Source organism: Geotrypetes seraphini, chromosome 1, assembly GCF_902459505.1.
Source record: "Geotrypetes seraphini chromosome 1, aGeoSer1.1, whole genome shotgun sequence".
Lineage (NCBI taxonomy): Eukaryota > Metazoa > Chordata > Amphibia > Gymnophiona > Dermophiidae > Geotrypetes > Geotrypetes seraphini.
In genome coordinates this window covers 175,196,225-175,220,073 of record NC_047084.1, presented here as the reverse complement: position 1 = coordinate 175,220,073, position 23,849 = coordinate 175,196,225, and the positions used below count along the sequence as shown (strand labels likewise).

At 44.0% G+C, this 23,849-nt stretch overlaps 1 protein-coding gene across 1 annotated transcript in view; it reads right to left on the bottom strand.

The window, feature by feature from the left end:
- TLL1 (tolloid like 1) overlaps positions 1-14,868 on the bottom strand; it is a 414,583-nt gene extending 399,715 nt beyond the window's left edge. The window contains 2 exon segments of the mRNA XM_033941915.1: positions 13,568-14,109; positions 14,773-14,868. Coding sequence (XP_033797806.1) covers positions 13,568-13,721 — 154 coding nt within the window. The 5' untranslated portion in view covers positions 13,722-14,109; positions 14,773-14,868.
- Between the last annotated feature and the right edge of the window lie 8,981 nt (positions 14,869-23,849).

Sequence of the window (23,849 nt, the reverse complement as noted above, 5' to 3'; positions counted from 1 at the left end):
CTAAGTTCTTTACTAGTTTTTGCGTCTGATGTTATGAGCTGGATCGCTGTGCCTTTGCTCGATTTACCCACTGATATCATCATCTTCTTTTTGGAGGCGTGCTTATTGACACTGCTTTGCAGGCTACTTTAGTTGCTTTTTTCTTAGAGACATTTTTTGTTTTCATGCAGGAGAAGTTATTGAAGGAGTGGAGTTTTTTTGGCCAAATGAAGCTGAACTGAGGCCTTTTTCTCCACTTCTTTTTCTTTTTCCTTGTTGTGTCCTCTTTGTGTGGTTGACTGCATGGATGAATGTGTATACGATTAAGGACTTGTAGTGTTGCAGAGCATAGATCATTTTTCATATAGGGTTCTGATATTGAGTGTAAAGTTGGTATAAACTGGCCCTGATCCTTAGATATAGTGATTTAGTGGGTCTAAGTTCATCCCTATCTAGTTGATTGGTTGATCAGAACTCCATCCAGACTGGAGTGCGAGCAGATGATGGGGATTGTGGTGTCTTTTCTGAAGCACTTGGGCTAGATTGTCAATTTCAATAAGAGCCAGATAACCCAATCTCAGATGTAGGAATATCTGGGAGTTTGATTAGACATGCTCCAAGGAAATGTTTTTCTTCCCAAGCCATACAAACAGAAGCTCCAGAAACAAATCATACATCTTTTGGTGCTCCCAAGCCCCACTGCTTGGGAGTGTCTTCAGGTGTTGGGGGCCATGGTGATCTCCTTAGAAGTAGTGCCCAGGGCCAGAGCATGACATGCGACCTCTACAGCAGTCTCTATTGTCCTGGTGGTCCCGGTAGTGTCATTCCCTACAGATGTCCCTTCCCTAGATGGAACCAGGGGAGCTGTCAAGTCACAGAATGGATTACTCTTATGACCGATGCGATTCTCTCGGGCTGGGAAGCTCATTGCATGGATCGGTCCATCCAAGGCCAGTGAACTCTTTATCAGAAGGGCTGGTTGATAAACCATCTAGAGCTATGGGCCTTAAGTTGGTGCTGAGAGTTCTTCAAAACACCCTAGAAGGCAAAGCTGTAAGGGTGTTTTCAAACAATGCCACAGTAGTTGCGTACATGAACTGGCAGGATGGCACCAGAAATGCTCCCATGAATCTGGAGGCTCAGATGCTGTTCCGGTGGGCAGAAGTGCACCTTCTGGCTCTTTCTGCAGTGCATGTGGCCACCATGGAAAATGTGCAAGCAGACTTTCTCAGTCACCAAATCCTGGGCCCGGGAGAGTGGTCACTCTGCACTCTCAATGCTGGGGTAGACCGACTAGGGCAGGATTAACCAATAGGCCAAGTAGGCACATGCCTAGGGCCCGAAATGGTCAGGGGGGCCTGATGAAGGAGGGCATCAACATTGTTTTTTCCAAACATCGATGGGCCCTTCCAGCATCGATCGGCAACATGCCCCACCCCCACCCCCACCCCCATCAACGGAAAGTAAGACAAGCAAGCAATACGGGTAAGAAAGGCAACGGGAACTGTAATTGTGCAAGCGGTGCTGCTTGCCCAAAACTTCCCTCTGACGCAGCTTCCTGTTTCTGCCTGGGCGCATGGTGGGGTGGGGTGGGGCAGGGGGCTCGGTGTACTTGTGTGCCTAGGGGCCCTTGATGAATTAATTTTGCCCTGAGATCGACGATAGATTTGATGGCTTCAGCCAAGAATTCGAAAGGCAAGCGCTTCTTCAGTCAAAGAACAGAGCTGGGAAGCTTAGGGCTAGACACGTTGGCTCAGCCCAAGCAGAAGCAGGAAGTTATATCATAAGAGGCAAAAAAGAGGCTCTGGGGTCAGCAGCAGACATCTTATGCAAATCACTGCCACTGACCTGACCCATCTATTGAGAAGTGCACATTTTAAGGTAGGATGGGGATTCAAAGACAGGAAGATATACTGGGCCGCCGAGCAACCCCACAAGGGCCTCACAATTCCTAAGCCTGCCACATGTGTTCCTTTGCCATGTTCAGATTTTATCATAACAATTTATGAATATGATAAAAGGAGCTTTGGGAAAGGAGAAGAAAGACATAGGGGGATAAAAGCAAGAGAGAGAAATAACAATGGCATCTCTCTCTGTCTCTTAGTCTCCATCCCTCCCTTCCTAATTCATGAAGTTACAGAGTTGGCACCAGCAGGTAAAGGATACCAGTCTCTTATGCCCCGTGCCTGCAAAAAGGAGGATGGGAAGGGGGAAGGGGGAAGAGGGCACCATGCATAAGTTCTGCATCCATTGCAGAGGTGGATCTACCATAAGGATGCAGGACATTGATTTATCACACCAATTCCCTCCTCCCCTCCCCCAAGGACAGCCCTGCATCTGACACCAATGCTTCTGTCTATACATCAAGTTCTAAATGTTTGTGCTCGGGGAAAAGCCACATGCAGTGATTCTCCAGCAGGGCAGTCAAGTGAAAGGCAGGTTTTGTTTCTGCCACATAATATCCACCCACTGACAAAATGTGAAGCTCAAGTTGCTGTTTCTTGGAATAATATAAAGGTTTTCACAGTAGTGAGAAGCTGCAAATCAATTTTCCATGCTGTATGTGCCCCCTGGATCTTGATCATTAGAAGCTAAGAGTGAGCAGAAAGGGGAACATTAGATATTCTCTCTAGCCAAATGTCCAACACATTTTCCCATAGACAGAAACTAGTCATACATGTGTTGTTAGTCCAGTAAAACAAGGTTCATTCATTGATCTTTATTTCTTCCCGTAGACACAAAATAAGACAACTTTTTCAGTACATCAGGATGCTCTGCTAAAGTTTGTTGCAGTTTTTTTTTTTAAACATACCTAAACAGCTTTTTCTCCGACATGTGTACCCTGTATATGATAAAACGAAATGGTCTACTGCATACAAGCTACTAATCCATGTATGATATCACTGCCGTTGCAATGTCTATAATTTTGAGCTCAATGTTGTTTTTTTTTAACTGGGTGTCATGACTTAAGCAAGAGAATCTGCGTTTGACACAATTGATTTCACCATCGGTAGATTGCATATGTCTGTGAAATATGCAAGACCTACTTATGCGGTTTACAACAACCTAAAATGCTCTTTGGAAAGAAAAGAAAACCACATTTAAGTGTGTAATTTATTTCTTTCTTAAGAGCCGATTTCTAAAATTTTCCACAGCACTCACTAAACTCTGGTATGTGTCCCAGTTCCAAAGTACAGCTATTTGGTACATATATGATGTGGGAATTTTACTCGAGTTGCTGTTGCCAGGAAAACTGAGCATTTCTGGCAGAGCTGTTTGATGTAAAGGGGCGTGTGACCCTGTACACCCCTCTGCCACATGTTAACAAATGTTTACAAATTCTTCTAAATTGTGGTACATGGCTGCCCTAAGAACTCTGTCCTCCCCCAACACCAACAAAACCCTCCTCCCATCTTCAGTTGATCCCCCATCCCAACAAAATCCAGCTTAAGTCCAGGCCCCTCATGTTTTGTAGCTTACTGGGAGAGGCAGTATATCAATGCAGTGGGCCTGATTTTCTAAAAAAATGCAGTAATGCAGTAAATGCAGTAAAAAAATGCAGTAAAAAAAATGCAGTAAAAAAAGCTAATGCAGTAAATGCAGTGGGCCTGATTTTCTAAAAAAAATAAAATAAAATCTGAGTGTCTTAAATGTATGCACCCACTGCCTATTGAGTCTGACATGGTATTGGGTTTCAATTCATCTGCCTCAAGGACCAGTTAGGTGCCTACCAGTTAATTAATTTTTAATGTTTTTTTAAATTGATTTTAACGGCACTTTCAATTAATGGTACCAATTAAGAAAATGAAGATAAACACCTAGATCAGCTAGGCCAGGGGTGTCCAATGTCGGTCCTCAAGGGCCGCAATCCAGTCGGGTTTTCAGGATTTCCCCAATGAATATGCATGAGATCTATTTGCATGCACTGCTTTCATTGCATGCTAATAGATCTCATGCATATTCATTGGGGAAATCCTGAAAACCCGACTGGATTGCGGCCCTCGAGGACCGACATTGGACACCCCTGAGCTAGGCCAATGTAGGCACCTAACTGTAGGCATCATTTTTAGAATCAGGGCCAAACTGTGTACAGGACTCCCCCCAAAATCTGCAGGGGTTACGTTCTTGAAATACCCGCGGATTTGGGAAAACCGCGAATATCGGACGTGGTTTAAAGTATGAGCAGCCAGTTGTCCAACAGGAAGCGCTTGCAGTCGCATCCCCTCCTCGCGGCCAGTGACCTAAACTTCGCGCTTTCGGCACGCCCCCCTCCTCCTCCTCCTCTGTGACTCCGGCACGCCCTCTCACCTCGCACGGTTCGCGGTTCTCCTTCCGTCAGGATTGGTTGGGAAGATGTGAACTTTCCAGCTATTGGCTGCTCCATGGGACAAAATGGTGAATGACTGAGTCCGCGAATTCTGAACCACGAATTCGCAGGGGTATACTATAATGGCTTTCAACAGTGGTATAGTAAGAGGGGTTGGGGGGGCGGTCCACCCAGGGCACCATCTTGGTGGGCGTACAAACACCTGTCCTCCTCTCCACCCTCCTGCTCCTTACTGACCCCCCCCATCCCTTGTCACATGCGTGCGCCTCTTCCCTCGTACCTCTTTAATTTTTCTGGCGCGAGCAGAATCACAAACTTGCCGCCCACGTCGGTGTGTCGGCTCTCTCTGACGTCACTTCCGGGTCCCGCGCCTAATTAATAACCTAAGAGGAAGAGCCGACATGACGCGGGCAGCAAGTTCATGATGCCTGGAAAATTAAAGAGGTACAGGGAAGGGGAGCACATGCGTGCGGCGGGTGGGGGGGCAGGGAGGAGCGCCACTCACCTCACTATGCCATGGCTTTCATTATACTTTAACTGACAAACTTACTGACTATCAGCTTATTGCATTAATGAGGGCTTTATCATTTTTTTTTTAACATGGTGTGCTAAACTATCAGAGATAATTTTACCATGCCATCAACATTAGACAGCTCTTTCTCATTTCCAAAGCTCAAACTCTGCACAACAGAACTGTGTGGAATGTGCAGCCCATTCAAGAATATATGACTAACTGGAGCCCTACTGCTTTTTAAATCCACGATACCCTGGAGAGCAGTTCCCTTTCAACGAGAGCATTATTCTCAATACAGAGGAGGAAGCAGGGAAACTAAAGAGAAAACACAAATGTGAAAATCAGACTCGGTAGATTCTTTCTCATGGTTTCTTACATTTCCAAGTCAAGAGTCGTTGCCAACGAGGATGCCTTATACGGTTTGGATGGTAATGCACTACGAGTGGCTACCCTGTACATTTGACAAATCCATTAACCTCTCTCAGCAGTCAACAAGATCACACTATTTCAACACAAAAGCTCTGACAATCAGCCTTTGACATTCAGGAAGCCAGCTCTCAAAGACCCATATCCAGCCATAAATCTTCACTGAAGATAACTAATTTTTAACTATATCCTGCTAAAAAAAAAAAAACCCTTATAAAAACCTGTGATCTACAAAAGCCTGAGAAGTCACCTATGGTACCCAAGGTTGAACATCTCTGTGAGACATTGTTTTTATTTATGTGATAAAATTTGAATGTTCCTTCTTTATAACAATAGGCTGGAAGCCAAAACACATGCTCATTTGATACAATCAGAGAAGAGCAGCCAACGTCCCCCACGGGAGTAACGTGGGGCAGATTGATTGGCGATGTTCTTGATAAAATGGAGTTAGAAAACCACTACAGCGACAAGACGCTGGCAGGAGCAGAATAGCAGGCTACGCAGTGAGTATCACAGCGGGTTACATCCGGCACTTCTTGAGATAGCATAAAGAGGTACATAAGACAACTGTTTGTGTTTGTGCTCACAGATAAATGTGGGGAAGTGACTTTTGACAAAGCCCTGAAGAAATGGTCACACACCGTGAAACGGCTTACACGTTGTATCACTTACATCTTCACAATTAGATAAGAAGTAGCTAATGAATCAAGACCTGCAAAAATAGAGTAGGGGTTTTTGCACATTCCCTTCGGAAGTTTTTTGCCAATGATGTGGGTGGAGGAGGTTTGAGTATTTTTTGCTCTGCCGCAATAATACCTGAGGCTTTTTCTTCCATTGTGGATAGTGCTCCTACATTAACAAGTGGAGTTTTTCTATTTATTGCTATTTATTATCCACTTCCACCATTTTTAGGTCAACCATATCTTGAGACATTTAATTTGATTTAATACTGAATAATCTAATAATGTGTAAATCGCCTTTACATAATTCTGCCCAAGGTGACGTACACTAGAATTTAAAATTTCAGACAACAAAAAAAATGATAAATACAGCGAGTAAACAACAAACTATAAAAAAAAAGAGTTACGGTAATGCAGCAATAACTTGGAGTCTGTTATAAAAGAGGCTTTAAATAAAAAATAACCACTACATATACCCTCTTTTACAAAACCACAAAAGAGGTTTTTAGCACCGGCCAACACGCTGAATGCTCTGTGCTGCTCTGACGGTCATAGGGTTCCTATGAGCATCGGAGCTGCGCAGAAAATTCAGCGTGCCGACCAGTGCTAAAAACCTCTAGTGTGGTTTTGTAAAAGGGGGGGGGGGTTAGTAATTAAAGCTGCCACTTTAGTGAAAATAATGTGCATATGAGAGGCAAAGAAGATGCAAAGGGAAAACAAACCTGCTTAGTGATTATGTTACATGAGAGAACAGAACAGCAGGAAGGGCAATGCTTGAGATACAGTGTGGCTACAAGGGCCCCAGCCACTGATGTAGTAAAAGAGGTGTGGGGGTGGTCCACCCTGAGCACAGTCTTTGTAAAGGACGCAGGCACCTGTCCTTTTCTCTGCCCCCTCCCTCCTTCCTGCCCCCCTCCACCGCCACCCGCATGTGCCCCTTCCCTTGTACCTCTTTAATTTTCCCGGTGCAAGCAGTATCACAAGCTTGCTGCCCGTGTCGGTGTCACCTCTCTGATGTCACTTCCGGGCCCCGCACCTAGGAAGTGACATCACAGAGATAGCCAACACACACAGGCAGCAAGTCCGTGCTGTTGATCTTGCCTGGAAAATTAGAAAGGTAAGGGGGAAGGGAAGGGGACAAATGCATGATGGGGGAAGTCGGGAAGGAGCAGGTGGAGGAGGGGCACCACTTACCCTCGCTACACCACTGGCCCCAGCCCCCTACTGCTTTTGATCACAACTTTAGCTACTAACTTTTAAAGATTACAGGGTATCCATGATATACCCCAACCATAAGCTTTCTTCATCACCCCCCTCTAATTCCCTACATGAGTACTATGTTCTGACCCCCTTTTGTCCTTTGTGTCTGTCATAATTAGATTGTAAGCTCTTTTGAGCATGGGCTGTCTCTTGCATGTCCAATGTACAGCTTTGTGTGTGCCTGGTAGCGATATAAAAATAATAAATTGTTATTGTTGTTCATGGCCTCTCGTCCCCAATGTCCCCTTCTGCTTTGACCTCTCCAACTGCGCGATGTCTCTCCATGGCTGAAGATCTGATGGAAATAGCAATATTTTTACTCAGATCTGTTTACTGTATATCCTCCCAAGGATCTCCCTATATGTAGGAGACTACATCTTCTCCCTTGCCCAGGCCCGCACCTGATACAACAGGATTCCTTTCTCAGATTCTGTCTCGTTTTGCCTGGAAGCCGGTTGGGTGAGAGGCAAAGCTGCCTTAGACGAAACAGTCTAACCTAGTTGACCTAACTGGGGAATATTCAGGAATTTACTCTTTGATTTTGCTCTCCAAGGAAAATATGTGCTGTCTTCTCAATGGAATGGAAAGAGCATAGCTTCCAGTCTAGAACAACCCCTTTCTAATTACCACCGTCACCATGGGTGTTTTCAAGATATGCAAGAGGGTGCATGTTCTCTTATCATGAAATACTATTCCTTTCGTTAAAGGGCCTGTTCACTGAGGTGTGGTGAGATCTTCAGTTACTATAGGCAACTGCAAAGCCTGTGTGTTAATTGTAGGGTTGTAACCAACATTTTATCATTCCATTAAGGCAGAGAAAGGGTAAGTAAAGCATCATTTGCACACAAAGGGGTTAATATTCAGCCAGTGGCACTCAACATTTTGCTGACCACTAATAGCGTTTTGCCCAGAAATTCAATGCCAGGCTATGTCTAGACTCCAGCACTGAATTTCTGGGTTTCTAGGACCAGCTACACCATAAATGGTTAAGTGCTATATTCAGCACTTAACCAGGTGCGAGGCACTGTATAAAGGTAGGACTGATTTTTTTTGTGGTACTATTTATGAGGTTACCTTACTACTTCTATTTATTATTTCTATTGCGCTACCAGGTGCACCGCAGGGGTGCTGTACATTCAACACACAAGAGACGGTCCCTGCTTAAAAGACTTGGCCAGTTATGTGCCAAGTGTTGATTCCACCCACTGGAATGCCTCCAAAATTGCCATCTATATTTTAGGTACCAATCGGTCATTTTCAGTGGCACTAATCGGTTAAGTGCCACAGAAAATGACCGGTTAGCCCTCAACAAGCAATTTAACTGGCCAGGAGCCATTTCTAGCCAGTTAAATTGCTTTGAATATTGATCTCTAAGGTTATAAAATCCTAGCTCTCGCATGCGTGAATGTAACATTCAGGTGTCAGTGGGGTACTAAGCAGTATTCAACATACTTAATGTACAACTTCAAAGTGCAGAACTGTAAGTGGGCAGACACATAGACAGAACATGGGAACCTATAGAATATTATTGTTTATTGAAAGCTTCTGTACCACTGCTAATGGCTGGGGGAGTCAATTCAGAGTGGTTTATATGAGCTTTGTAATGGTGTTACAATGCATGAGCTTCTGTAAAGGTGTTACAATACCAATAATTGCGTTTTCTGGGATGGTTTCAGTAGACACTATTTAAACCATAATCAATACATTATTGAATCTTAATCAATACTTGTGCTTTTGTAAAGGTGTAACAATACAGAGTTGGTTCTCCTTACAGCCCTCTTAAACCATAATCAATCCTCTTTCTCTTTCTTATTTCCACCTATAATATATAATCAATCTAACTGCTTATACATACCTATATAAAATAGATTATATATTTATTCATATTATACCTTTTTATACACACATATACTGTATATACATATATACATCCATATTTAGTATCATTACTGTGTTCATACTACTCCTATTTCAATTCGTGCTTAGTGTTTGTATCGTGATCTATGTTCATCTTGGAAGTACTTAACTTCCTAATAAATCTGATTATCTGTGCTATGATTATTTTATCCTCTATCCACATTGTGTTTATCCTATAGATGTTCTTAGAGGGGACTAGCCAACTATCTCCTCTTTGTTGCGTTATTGGCTATAGTATTCTGTGAAGAGGATAGTCTTCATCCCTTTCTTGAACTTTCCGGTGTTCTTTTTTAGTTCCTTAGGAAGGGTGCTCCACCACCTTGGAGCAATCACTGAGAGCATTCTTTTGCTGACACTTTTGTATCTGATGTATCTGAAGGAGGGTATTCCCAGCAGGAGGTTTTGGCTTGCGCGTAGTGCGCGTGCTGGTGTGTGGTGATGTAGTTACATTTTAAAATGCAGCATTTATGCCTGCCTTTAACATGGCATCACAGCAGACTTATGGCCTATTCTATACGCAGATACGGTTATAGAATTCATGATCAAATTTGGAAGACCCTTATAGAACTGCCCCTAACTAAATGGCAGACAACACAATGCTTTTAGCCACAGCTATTCAGGTGGGGCTAACTGTGCCATGTTAACAGAACCAGTGCACTGGTAGCAGAAAGACTAGGCTTTACATCACCATCCCCTCAATTAATTTTCATGCTCCTAGACTGCACATCCCCTCAAGATTTTGATAATTAAACTCATCAACCATGATCACAACAGAAACATTCTATAAAACATTTATTGTGTTGGTTTGACTGCAGCTGATTTTTGCTACCCCCCACAAGAAGCTGCTGCCCTAAGCACTTGACTAGTCTTGCCTAATTCTTGGGCTAGCCCTGTCTGTTAACAGTTAACATGCAGTAACTTCCTATATGTTAACTGCAAAGCATTCTATCCTCCATGTTCCACCTTAGCATTAATGCAAAAATTACCATGCGTTAACTTCTAAGGCACTACGTTAACTTTTAATGCATGTTAATTGCTTGGGATGGGCAGACAGAAAATTTTCATTTCATATCATTTCTCATGTTATTTATGAGAATTTTCATTTTCGTCTGCTTTTCTTGACCATTTTATCGTTAAGAACATGTTCTCTTTGCAAACAGTGTGATGTTCCTTTTTACCAAATAGTGGGCACCATTTGCAAAGGTGGAAGGAAGACAAGAAGCAGACCATATGAAGAAAAGTCGCTTTAAATCAAAGCTCCCAAGAATCAGTGCTCGACGTGGACATGTTTCGCCAACTAGGCTGCATCGGGGGCATACAGCCAGCTGATGTCACACAACTTTCACTAGTATTTCAAGAACTGCAGATAACAAAAGCACAAAAACAATTTCTGTGACAATCACTCACCTGTCCAGCAGGTTTAATCACTGAGCCTCACCTATCTGGTTGGGAGCGGCTCTCATTGCACTAACAGCTCCTGGATAGGTCAGTAATTTTCACAGAAGTTGTTCTATGCTTTTGTTATCTGCAATTCTTGCAATACTTGTGGAAGTTGTTGTGTGTCACCAGCTGGTTGCATGCCCCTGACGCAGCCTGGTTAGCATAACATGACCACATCGGACACTGATTCCTGGGAGCATTGATCGAAGCTACTTTTCCTCTTATGGTCTGTTCAGTGGCGTGGTAAGGGGGACGGGGGGGTCCGCCCCGGGTGCCATGTTGGTGGGGGCACCGGCACCTCTCCTCCTCTCCACCCCTCGCCTCTTCCCCTCACCGCCACGCGCAACAACTTCAATGTGCTCCTCGCGACCGCGTTGTCTCTCCCACTGACATCGCTTCTGGGTGCCCCGCATAGGAAGTGACGTCAGAGGGAGAGCCAATGAGGTTGCAAAGAACATGCTGAAGTTCTTGTTGCTCATGACGGTCAACAACTAGAGATACGGGGAAGGGAAGGGGGCATGTGTATGGCAGGGGGGGATCGGGGAAGGAGTGGGGGTGGAGACAAGGGAAGGAGAAGGGCGTCACCGCCTCTCACCTTCGCTATGCCACTGGGTCTGTTTCTTGCCTTCTTTCCATATTGGATGTAGTAGACCGGCTGCCTTGTTGCTTCCTCACCCATTCGCAAAGACTGCACCCTATTTACATAGAGGGCACACTCTTTGGGAAAGATTATTCTCTCTTCCCTGATTGTGCAAGCGTGTACACGCACGTGCAATAGCTTTTGCAATAGTTTGTGTAAACATTATCAGGGAAGTGTGTGCTGTTATCGGCAAACAATAAAACACAACCCCCTCTCCCCCCCGACATTCTGTATATTGAGCCTTAAGTGATGTGCGCAAATCAGTGATTTGCGGGTACCCCACAACTTAATTAATTGATTTAATTGACACCAATAATTGGCAATTAACACCTCATAATTGGCGCTAATTGGCACTAAATAAAGGTTGCATGCACCACTTGGAAAGTGCAATTTATATAAAAAAAAGTATGTGCATGAATTTGAAAAGGAGGCATGGGAAGTGAGGGGGGGGGTTGGGCAGATCATAGTCATTCCTAAAAAAAAAAAATATGCACACTGTTATAGAATACTCCCGATCTGCACACAACGTAGGTGCAGGCATTTAGGCCTGGTTGTAGCTGGTTTAAACGGGTGCGCCTAAAAGATATGTGATGCACAAGTGCTTTTAGGATGATTCTATAAAAGATACATTCACCTTAGAGAATTGTACTAAGGGCTTCTAGTCAGCACCAATTTTTGTGGGCGCTATATAAAGAATAAGGCCCAAAGTCTGTATTTTCTTTTCACTTTTTGTTTTTATTAACATGCAGCAACAGCCCATCCCTATTGCTGTATTAACTTATTAATTAGGCTAATAATTTTTCTCCTATTTGAAAAAGGAGTTTACTTCCATTGAAAGCAATCAAAGTAAAACCTGAATGTCTCAATCCCTCCTCCTTTTTCTGAAGCCACATGGTAACCCTATACTTGTTGCCATAACAATGGAATATACAGTAATACTATGAGCGGTTTATGTGGACCAGTTGGGCCAGCTAATGTGCAATATTAAAATTTTTGACATTGGGGCTTATGAATCTCATTGATGTCCATACCTTCTCTACTGTTTTTCTTTTTTTGCACTCGTAAGGAGACCCCAGAAAAGCAGCCTACACATGAGGGAGCTAAATCCACAGATTATTGCAACATCCATCGCATAAAACAGGCAGAACATAGTGGAGGCGCACAGCCCACATCATCTCTGTCATTTTTTTATTTTTTTATTTTTTCATATTGGACTAGAAAATTGATCTGGACAAAGGTGTCAGACTGATACAACAAAAAAAGGAATCACCAACTGTGGGTTTGCTGGCCTTCATTAGGACAAATTTTGCTACACCCTGGAATAGCTGAAAGTTGGGCTAGGAACCTTACCAAACATAAATAAAACTAAAGCAATGTTAAGGAGCACAAATCAAAGCGGCAACGATGTGAAAGAAGGGAGGCTGTACCATGCAGCGTGCCCTGTCAACAGCCGACGACAGAAGCTCAAACTAGAGGTCTGCACGGGAACGGGGATCGCGGGAAACCCGCGGGTCCCGCGGGGTTCCCACGGGAATCCCCCCTAACCCATGGGACTCCCACGGGGACCCCCCTCTAGCCAACGGGACTCCCACGGGGATGGAAGGCTTAGGAAGCAGGGTTCGTCCATATAATATAATGGACACGTCAGCCTTAGTAAAAGAGGGGGTTTATAAGTTAATTACCTGAACAGAAAACAAAAAAAGGGTCCCACCAAAGAGATTCCACAAGGAAAACAGCAGCGCAAACACAAAAGGAACTGTGGAATTGATGATCCTGTCAGAAGTAATTGCTGCTTTTTATGGGGACGGGCGGGGATGGAGGTAATTCCTTGCGGGGATGGGTGGGGACGGAGAGGATCCTGACGGGGACGGGTGGGGACGGAGAGGATCCTGACGGGGATGGGTGGGATTTCTGTTCCCGTGCAACTCTCTAGCTCAAACCAGCACCGAGACAGCTTTTCATTCAACCCTAGGCGAAAGTTCCTAACTTTTCCTGAACAAGCAGGAAACGGGAGAGTTAACTCATATCGGAATCCAGCACTCTGGGTGTTAAAACAAGGTAGAGGAAACTGAATCTGTTTCACCGGCCTCACAGGGGCTTCTTCCCCTCCCCATGATTTCTATACGACCCACGCTTCTGTTAGCACCGAAATCACAACTTCCAGCCAAGTGCTTTTCCGAAGGGCAATTTGTTAGTTTTCCCCGGGCTTTCCGGGAGATTACTCACAAAGGAGACGAATTAGTATGCATAGTTCTGGAGATTATCCAAAGTTCAGCGACAGAGGAAGCAGGTGAGTTCCCCTCCCCCCCCCCAAAGTCTCCACTCCTGTCATAAATACAAGGAAAGACAATCAATCTGCCTGCAAAGACTGAAAAGTCACTTACCAGCTTTACAGGGATCCTTGTAATCTACACCCTCAACTCGCTCCTGCTCACTGGAATCGTAGGTGTAATCATAGTCGAGGCCATGGCACACAGAGAGCGTCCCACAGAAAGTCAATCCTGCCAGGAAAAAGATGAGCCAGGGAGGCATGATCATATAATGTATTTAATGAACGTTAAGAGAAACCTGATTGGGGGGGGGGGGGGGGGTCACAGCTTTGCAATGCTGAAGGTTTCTTATCTCCTGCACCGGTTAGAACTGATCAGTGCTCGGGTGCATCTGGAGGTGTCGACATCTATCAAAATATTTCAAAAAAGAAGACAAGTTTGAAGATGAGGCATATAATGGGTGTTTCTTTTTTTTGGGGGGGGAAGGGGGATGCCACCCTCGCGGGCTTGTCAGGGGTCAGTCTGCAGTGGGTTTTTGATTGATGAATGTCAGCCGACAGGGTCCCTGCTCCTTTCGCCCGGCAGTAATGCGACGGGGCTGACGGACGCCACTTTCACCCAGGAATCCGGCGGCACGAGGGTTCTGAGCTGCACATCTGCCGAGGGAGAAAAAGAGGAGTCAGGAAAAATACCCTCGCGATCAGCACATCAGAAAGCACCGAAGGACAAATGCAAATCCCAGATCTTTTTCCTCTCTTGTCATTTAATTAATTTAAAAAAAAAAAAAAAAATCTTGTAGGCATTTAACAATCGTCAGCATCCTGCTTTTTTTGTTCACACAGTCTCAGGGTCAGGATAGACTAAAGCTGCCCCCGGTCTCTTGAGACAACACCTACACGCGTACAGATCATTTCAATAAAAGTAACAGCCAGTCTAAACAGCACCGGGGGTGGTGGGGGTGCACTAGAAACGGATAGACTTGCCACCACAACCAGCGGGAGAGGTGGGGGGGGGGGGGGCAGAGAGTCTGGGCCTGCGGCTCCTTCCCCGCGCCCGTCGAACGTTCACCAGCGAGTGAAAAATGTGCACGTGCTCACGGTTCGCTGAAGTAAGGAAAGCGCGCGGCGTAGAAAAGCTCCGCGAAAACGCACGGGACCATTTCACCAATGGAAAAGTGAAGAAAAAAAATTATTATTATTATTATTGTTCTGCGCTTTCGTAAAACCGTGAACAATGTGGCGGTCGTCGTGGGGTGCCCCCCCCCCCCCCCGGCACTGCTCAAAGTTAAAAATCTTATTTTCTTTAAAAACTTTCCTCACTTCGTGCTTTTTTACCAAACGCGCCTTGGTGTGAATTTAGCCTCCGCGCGTCGGCGCGAGCCTTTTATTCAAGCTCGCGACGGAGCCAAGAAATATTAACTCGTTGCCCTCCCCTCTCCTCACGCTGGCGTACATATATATATATATATATTTTTTTTTTATGATTTAGTGTGTGGACTATTGCTCAAATGCTCAGTAAATCCAGCTGTCGCCCTGACATCTGAAAATAAGGTGACACTTTCAAGTGGCCGGTTCTGCTGCACTCCTCCCCCTTTTCCCAATATCCAGGGGTGGGGGGGGAGGAGGTGACGGGGGAGGTTCTTCTCTAATCGCGCCAGGGTGTAACATTTAGCACATGCATTTAAAAAAAAAAAATCTCTTGTCGGCTGCATCTTCGCGTTCGCTCTCCATATTTTTTTTTTTTGTTGTTTTCTTTAGATCATAGGGATGGTGTATTCTGTTGTTACTCTTCGCCGTATGGGAGCAGGGAGTCACCACTAAGGCTGAATCCGCATGCTTCCTGCCGATGCATGGGAAGCCGGCACGATATTAATAATGCAAATATGTAGGTGTAATTTATAGCTTGTGCTACGTCTATAGCGATCCTTATGTTTACTAAAGCAAAGCTTCGCTTGGGGGAAAAAAAAAAAAAAGTCTTTGGAACGATCTGTCCTGGCTTGCTTCCTTCCTTCCTTCTTGCAGTATTTCGTTCCTCTCTAAAAGCCCCGAGCCTGCCTATACTCCTGGGTTTAAGTAAGTGGATGTGCGACCAGCCTTTAATCTGCTTCCCCACGTTTGTACTGCAGCCGATTTAAAATGACTTTTGGCAGATTTTTTTAAAAAAACAACAAACTGTGGAGAGATCACTATTGCTATTTCTATCGCGCTGAACAGATTTTAAAGGAGGAAAAAAAAAAATCAGCAAAGAAAGTTTGAGACAACTGCTGTCTCGTAGTTTTATTAACCGGAGGGGGGGGGGAGTGGTCCCCTGCAGAAAGAAAATCACTTCCTGGAAAATAATAATGCAAAATAAAAACGTCTCAGAACAGCAGCCAGTCTATTTCAAAGATCCACTTGCCACTGTTTAATTTTAACACCACTATTGTGTAAATGCATTCAAAAGTTTAGCATTTTCTTAAAGAGTCACTCAAGCCTAAATGGACAAGTTCAGCGCTGAAATGAATTGTATGGGAAACTTGTGTGGTTTTTTTTTTTTTTTTTTTTAATCTGATTAAAATCGACACAATGACGAGCAGAAAGTCAGCTTCCTTCAAGATGAGATTTGGCAGTACCTGCTCCGATCTGGGAACTGTTATGTGCACATTTTTAACGCTGGAAAACCAACGATCAGGCAAACTCGACAAAACTTTAGAATTGGTCGTGTTTGAGCACTGTATGTGGAGATTTATTTCAAGATAACAGGAAAATATTGACTGTAATGTAATAAATTCCCGTTCAGTATTTCCAGCAAAAAAAAAACAAACACATTTCTGGTTCATATGAGTAAAATATTGGTCTTTCCTGTATGGTGCTCATATTAAAAATATTGGGGTTTGTTTGTTTTTTTTTACATGCAGAGAAAAATCCCTATTTTAGACATAAATATACAGTACACAAAGTTTTCTTTTTGGGAAGCAGATCTCACTCACCTGCTTAGGTGGGTGTAACTAAAACAAACCTTCTCAGCTCTCTCTAAATCGAATCGCCATAAATTAGACACGATTGCTCAGCGTTTGATGAAATACAGTTGCAAAAAAACTCCTTACCTTAGGAATATTAATTTGCTTGCAGTTGCTGCTCGGCCTTATGCGATGAACCTGTAACAGATGTGCTCACATGTGACCATGAGTAATCTTAATGGTGAAACTCCTCCGTCGTCTAGCGGCAGCAGCATCAGAAGAGGAGGCAGCCTGCATGATGTCAAACGTGCCCATCTCCCCAGTGAGATGATGATTAGACAGGCGTGCTCTCTTTCTCTCTCCCTCCCTCCAGAGAGAGATTTAAAACTCTCACAGCAAGGTATGTGCTGACGTCACCCTCAGCCTCCCGTCTGCAGCTCTGCCCCTGACCTGAGCGTCGTAAGAGCAGCAGCAGGCACCAGCCTGGAAGGAGGGCAGCTGTGCCTGCAAATCTGCCACCTGGGAGTTCTCCCTTACACTGACATGTTTGCTTAGATAAGGAGATTTAGCCATTGTCATTTCAGTGCACACAAATACAGGAGAAATGCAATTCACCTGAGCTTCAGTCGATTCAGCAGTGCAGGCAGTTCACTCCAATGCAGGGATCTCAAAGTCCCTCCTCGAGGGCCGCAATCCAGTCAGGTTTTCAGGATTTCCCCAATGAATATGCATTGAAAGCAGTGCATGCACATAGATCTCATTCATATTCATTGGGGAAATCCTGAAAACCCGACTGGATTGCGGCCCTCAAGGAGGAACTTTGAGATCCCTGCGAGTCCAACCTCTCTTTGGAAATAAAGTGCAGCAGATCCGTTAACAGGGGCCCCAGATTAAAAACAAATGTTGAGGGTTCTTTAAGATTTTTATGTTTAAATTTTTTTTCACAAAGAATAATAATCCTGGTCTTATGTGATCGTTTCGTCTGAGGGCCCCCCCCCCCCCCCCCCCCCAATGCTCAAAAGTCCCCGTTAGAATCCTGTCGGCTGTTGTAGTGCTGGTAAATTTTCCGATTTCTCTAAAGGGTGAGTGACGCTCAATAAACTTCACATGCAAATGAGGTCCACGGAAATTCCACCCGATCAGTCGTTGGAGATAGCAAGTGACACATGCGCAGAATAGTTCACGGAAATATGTATAAATGTGCGCTTTTGCCAGGAAAAGCTGTATCATAGGCAGGCATATCATGGGCTTGCCTTATCATAGGTGCATGTCATATGTGCCATGGGGGGAGGGGCTAACCACCAGCAAACCATGCAAATGTTTTTTTATAACTTCCACCTCATGCAGTCAGCAGCCCTAGACCTGCCAATATACAGTGTTAATGAATGCGCCTGAGACATGCTTTTAACACACATCTAGCAAGAGATATATGCTTTTTTTTTTTTTTTGTGCCTCCCATGCAATTGCTTTTAACACACACGGTTCAATGCTACCAGCACCTCCAGACCGGCTGGTAATTTTGGAGCATTAAAAGTCAGCGCTTCATTTTGTGCATCACCCGGCAATGTCTGGGCATCGCCCGTAATGCTCATTTTAATATTAATGAACTTGTACTGCATTTCCATACTCTTCTCAGAGGCTACTATGGGGCACAGGAAAAATCATACAGCCACATTTTGTGCATCAGAAGCTAAAATGCTTGTACACTAAACTGATTAGAACTGGTTTAGTGATGAAAGCATGTAAGTTTTGAGCATCGGGGCCTAAGTAGGTTTCCTTCAAATGTCTGGGTCCACACTGTGCAAGCATTCCCATCTTTTTTCTTTTCTTCTTCTTCTTCCTTCTCAATTTGTTCCATGTAGCCAGCTGTCTCCACATAGTACAGGAGAACTTTAGCTGCAGATTCAGATTTTATGAAGCATTTCTGGTAGAACAGAAAATCCCTTCAATGTATAAAGCTTTCAAAGATCAATTGCTAAAGTGATTCTTATTTTTAGGTAGCAATTTCCAAAACCAATATTCTTTTTGAAAATGTGTTAGGACCTAGACTATTTTGGTCCTCTTTTTCTTAACTTGATTTTTACTAACAACTGGCTTAAACGAACCTGTGTTCTGCTGCTTAGGCCTTAAGAGTTGTCCTTGATTGATTTTTTTTTTTTTTTTTGGTAGATCCTGCGACCCCTAGTGAGAGGCAGAGGTTAACAGCTGCTTTCTCTCAGCTGTGCTTGTAGAGGGCTTAATGTCCATAAAGCTGTAAAGTATGCCACCAAAACTGAGACACGTAAAAGACAAATTTTTGTACAAGCCATTCTGTACTATGGGACCCTTTCTTAAAATGCAGTAAAATTTGGGTTTAGCACATCATAACATGGGACTTTCCCATGTGCTAAGTTCAGATTTAATGCACAGCCTTGTAGGGGATTTCTTTTACCTGTTTTTTTTTCTTTTGTAGGTCGTGTGCTATTGTTATTTAAAAAATTAATACATGAGCACTTACCACCTCCTGTGTTAACCCTGTGTTATCCAGTAGAGCATGCTGATCCCAATGTGCTAGCTGGATGATACAGAAGCCATGCCCATGACACGCCCCCTCCTACCAGACAAAATACCACAACATGTTTTAACATGTTTTGCAGTAGCCTGTTGGTGCGTTCTGTCAGTTATGGTGGCAGGAGGGAGTGGGCATCCCTCCTGCAATGTTTTTTGGTTTGGGGAGGGAGGGGGCGCTTTGTCGGGGAGGGAGGGGCACTTTCAGGGAGGGAGGGGGGTGCTGTCGGGAGGCTTTTTTTTCTTTGGGGTGGGGCTTTGTGCATGTCTCAATCGCTCACTGAGCGATTGAGTCGGTGGGTTTGCATGCAAATGATTTGCATTCAAACTTAATAGTGATTCAGTCGCTGTTGGAAAATCGGCAACAGCAATTGAGTCGCTATTGTTAGTGAATCTAGCCCTTAGTTAGAACACATCAACAGGCTACCGCAAAATGCTTTAAGAGCTTAACGCTCTTTAGTAAAAAGGGGCCCCTAAATTAGGTGTAGTAATCGCTCTTTAAATTCATTTTAATAAACAACTTTTTACTCCAGAGTTGTTCTTGTACTTAGAACAGTAACATAGAAACATGATGGCAGATAAAGGCCAAATGGCCCATCTAGTCTGCCCATCTGCAGTAATCATTATCTCTTTCTCTCTCCGAGAGATCCCATATGCCTATCCCAGGCCCTTAGATTACTCCGGAGCCTGTCACCTCTTAACTTCATCCTATGCCCTCTCATTTCAGAGTTTCCTTTCAAATTAAAGAGACTCGACTCATGCACATTTACATTACATAGGTATTTAAATGTCTCTATCATATCTCCCCTCTCCCACCTTTCCTCCAAAGTATACAGATTGAGATCTTTAAGTCTGTCTCCATACACCTTATGATGAAGACCACAGACCATTTTAGTAGCCTTCCTCTGGACCAACTCCTTGCTTTTCATATCTTTTTGAAGGTGCAGCCTCCAGAATTGTACACAATATTCTAAATGAGGTCTCACCAAGGTCTTCTACAGGGGCATCAATACCTCCTTTTTCCTACTAGCCATACCTCTCGCAATGCAACCTAGCATCCTTCTACCTTTCGCTGTCACCTTTTCAACCCTTGTGGCCACATTAAGATCATCACATACAATCACACCCAAGTCCCACTCCTCTGTCGTGCAACTAAGCTCTTCACCCCCTAATCTGTACCATTCCCTCGGGTTGCAGCCCAAATGCATGACCTTGCATTTCTTAGCTGCCAAATTAATGACCATTCTTCATGCTTCACCAGGTCTTTCTTCATGTTATTCACACCATCCAGCATGTCTACTCTATTGCAGATTTTTGTATCATCCGCAAAGAGGCAAATTTTACCGACAATCCTTCTGCAATATCGTTTATAAAAATGTGAAAAAGAACAAGCCCAAGAACAGAACTTTGAGGCACACCACTGGTAACATCCCTTTCCTCAGAGCGATCTCCATGTGTCGCCTTCCACTCAACCAGTTCTTGACACAGCCCATCACTTTGGGACCCATCCCGAGGGCACTCAGTTTATTTATTAGATGTCTGTGTGTAACACAGTCAAAGGCTTTTCTAACATCTAAATACACCACATCTAGTGCACATCCTCTATCCAATTCTCTGGTCACACAGTCACAGAAATCCATGTGAATCCATAAAATCCATGTGAATCCATGTTGCCTCCAATCCTGTAATCCACAGGATTCCAGAAACTTGACCATTCTCTGTTTTAAAAGCGTTTCCATTAATTTGCTTACCACAGAAGTCAGATTTACCGGCTTGTAATTCCCTACTTCATCCTTCTACTTTTGTGGAGAGGGACCACATCTGCCCTTCTTCAGTCCTCCAGTACCACTCCTGACTCTAGAGACTCATTGAAAAGGTCAGTCAGCGGAGCTCCCAGAACTTCCCTAAGTTCCTTCAGCACCCTAGGATGTATACCATCCGGCCCCATTGACATAGTATATAAAATTAGGAAGAAAAAAAAAACCTTACCTTGCCTGACATAACAAATAATAAACTCATTGATCAAATACTTAGTTACATTACTATCAGCAATACTTTAACTTTAGAAAATTAGCAGTAATTAATAAGAAAACAAGAGAGTAATAGTATTAAACTATCCTCAGTTTTGTTTATTGTGCAAAATATAAAAGCATATTAATTAATGCTCAAACTGGCAAAAGATAATAATAAATCCCAACTAATGCTTCCCGATTCACGATTTGAATCGGTTCATCGATTCACTTCGGGTGAATCAATTTGAATCAATTTAAATTAAAAAAAAATTGGCTTCCCAATTCGGACCCTCTCCCCTCGCCTCCTAAAGCAGGAGCGGCAACACGGCGAAGGAAACAGCAGCGGAGGAAACAGCTTAAAGCACTTTGCAAAGACGCTGTAACGTGATCTTCACTGCAGGCTGAAGCTATAAGGTAAACGGTTCGGGGAGGCCAGGAGGAACACGGAGGCCTTCCTGGGGGGGGGTGCACAGTCTTTCAGGGGGGCAGTCCTTCGGGTGGGTGATCTTTTGGGGGGCAGTCCTTCAGGGGGTGGAACAGGCCTTGGGGGGGGGCCTTCAAGGGGGGAATAGGCCTTTAAGGGAGGGGACAGGCCTTCAAAGGGGGGACAGGCCAGGGTTGGTGGCATAGGCCTTCAGGGGGGACAATATGTCAGATTTGAAATGTGTATCCTGCCAGAGCTGGTGTTAGACCACAAACGTGAGCTAGGATTTAAGAGAGGAAAAGTCTTTTTTGTTTGCTTATTTTGTTTACACCACAGCGCCAGTGTGGTTAGGAGAAGGCAAAAGGGGTGAAGAGGCTATAAAATAAATCCACCAGGATGTTTGAAAAAAAAAAAAACACCCAATTGGGCAGGAAAATTGAATCGAATTGAAAAACCAATTCAGTAAACTGAATCGAATCGAATCTAAATTTTTTTTCCTGAATTGGGCAGCACTAATCCCAATCCATATAAGTTATCCACTACAGTCAGCTGAATCCCCCTTAAGTTGGTCTGTGGTGCCTCACCATGCCAGCGGGGGCTTTGCAGGGCTAGCATGGATATCCATGCCAGTGTCTGAGTCACAACCCACAATAGAAGGGCTTAATGATCACCCCCTGGTGAAAATTAAAGCCCTCAAAATAAAATTTTGAAAAACAGCTCAGGCACCCCCTACCACCATCATTTGCTGCAACAACTACAACAAACTCCCAACAAAGAAGACAAATTAACAAATAACCAAAAGGGCATAATGGGTGAGAAAACCACCTCCAAGGAGCATTAAGCCTGATCCCCAGAAGCACAAAATTAAGTAATAAAACTGTCCTTACCCAGAGCTTGGGATGATTTCATCCCGGCTTGAGATTTTTGTGCCCTCCAAAGTTTGAACAATGACCTGCCAATTGTAGACCATTATTCCCAAACCCTTGGAGACCCATAAACAGGCTGGGTTGCCATGCTAAGCCCCACTCACTTCCTATCTGCCCTGCACTCCGCTGAGAAGCCTAGCTAGGCTCTGCCAGTACATCTGAAGGTGAAGGGCTCACTCCCTCATTAATGGGCTTGTACTCAGGACAAGTCCATTTGTACACCATTCATAAATTATAAAGCAACACATTTCAATTTATTGTTGCATGAATCCGCTTATATACCGTTATTGTTGTAGCTTGTGACTGCTTGAATCTAAAGCTGTTATAGTTGGGTGATAACTGGGGGGTTTAGCTGCCACAGAAGCTTATCAAGACCCTCATTATGGCTAATTTTGAAAATGTGAATAATGGTTTACTTTTCTTTTAGGAACGTGGCCAAACCTTTTCTAAACACATTCTCTGAAAATGAATTCCAGAGATTATTTACATACTGAGAGTGAAGAAATATGTTCTAAATGTGCTACTTAGTAACTTCATTGTGTGCCCCTTAGTCCTCCTACTTTTGGAAATAGTAAACAAGCAATTTGCATCTACCCTTTGCACTCTACTCATGATTTTATAGAACTCTTATCATATCTCTCTTCAATTGTCTGTTCTCCAAGCTGAAGATCCCTTGCCTCTGAACCTAAAACCTAGCTTCACCCATTATAGCCAAATATTTAAATGGTGCTAAAGGCACCTAATAACTTTTTCCCTTGGGACGAAGAGCTAGATGCACTAAAGTCAGCGATCGACGCTAAACCTGTTTTGACTGCTGTAGTGATGGTCGCATTTGCCGACCCGATGCAGAAAATGGCAGGGTTTTCTGCATGATCACTCATTTTCCGACTCAGCCTTTGAAATAAGCTATTTAATATTATAAGGCCATGCAAACCAGCCAAGCGATGCACTAACATTGCTTGGCAATGCACACAAAAAAAGAAATGAGTTTTAGTGATCCAAAAAAGACCAGTCGCTTACCTGTCTTACCATACCTTTTTTTTTAAATGGGCACAGATGCTGTGTGTGTGTTACACACACATCTGCCCCATTAAAAAAAACACATGAGCCGAGCTGCCCCCAATGATGAGCCGCCGCCCCCCGACGACAACCTGAACCCCCCATCGATGACAGCCACTCTGTGACACACCCAGAGAGACAGAAGGGATGCCCACACCCTCCTGCCTCAGCAACCATCTGGACTCTCCCCCCAGCACTCCCCCACACTCCCCCCTCTCCTGGGGAGGATCCTAAGATTCTGATTGGCCTGGATCACTGAGGCCCCTCCTATAGGACTCACTGCCCAGGAAAAAGATCTAGATGTCATCGTTGAGGATATGTTGAAACCCTCAGCTCAGTGTGTGGCAGTGGCTATGAAAGCAAATAGAATGTTAGGAATTATCACTAAAGGAATGGAAAAAAAGATTAAAATGTTATAATGTCTTTGTATCACTCCATGGTATGGCCACACCTTGAACACTGTGTGCAATTCTGGCTGCTACATCTCAAA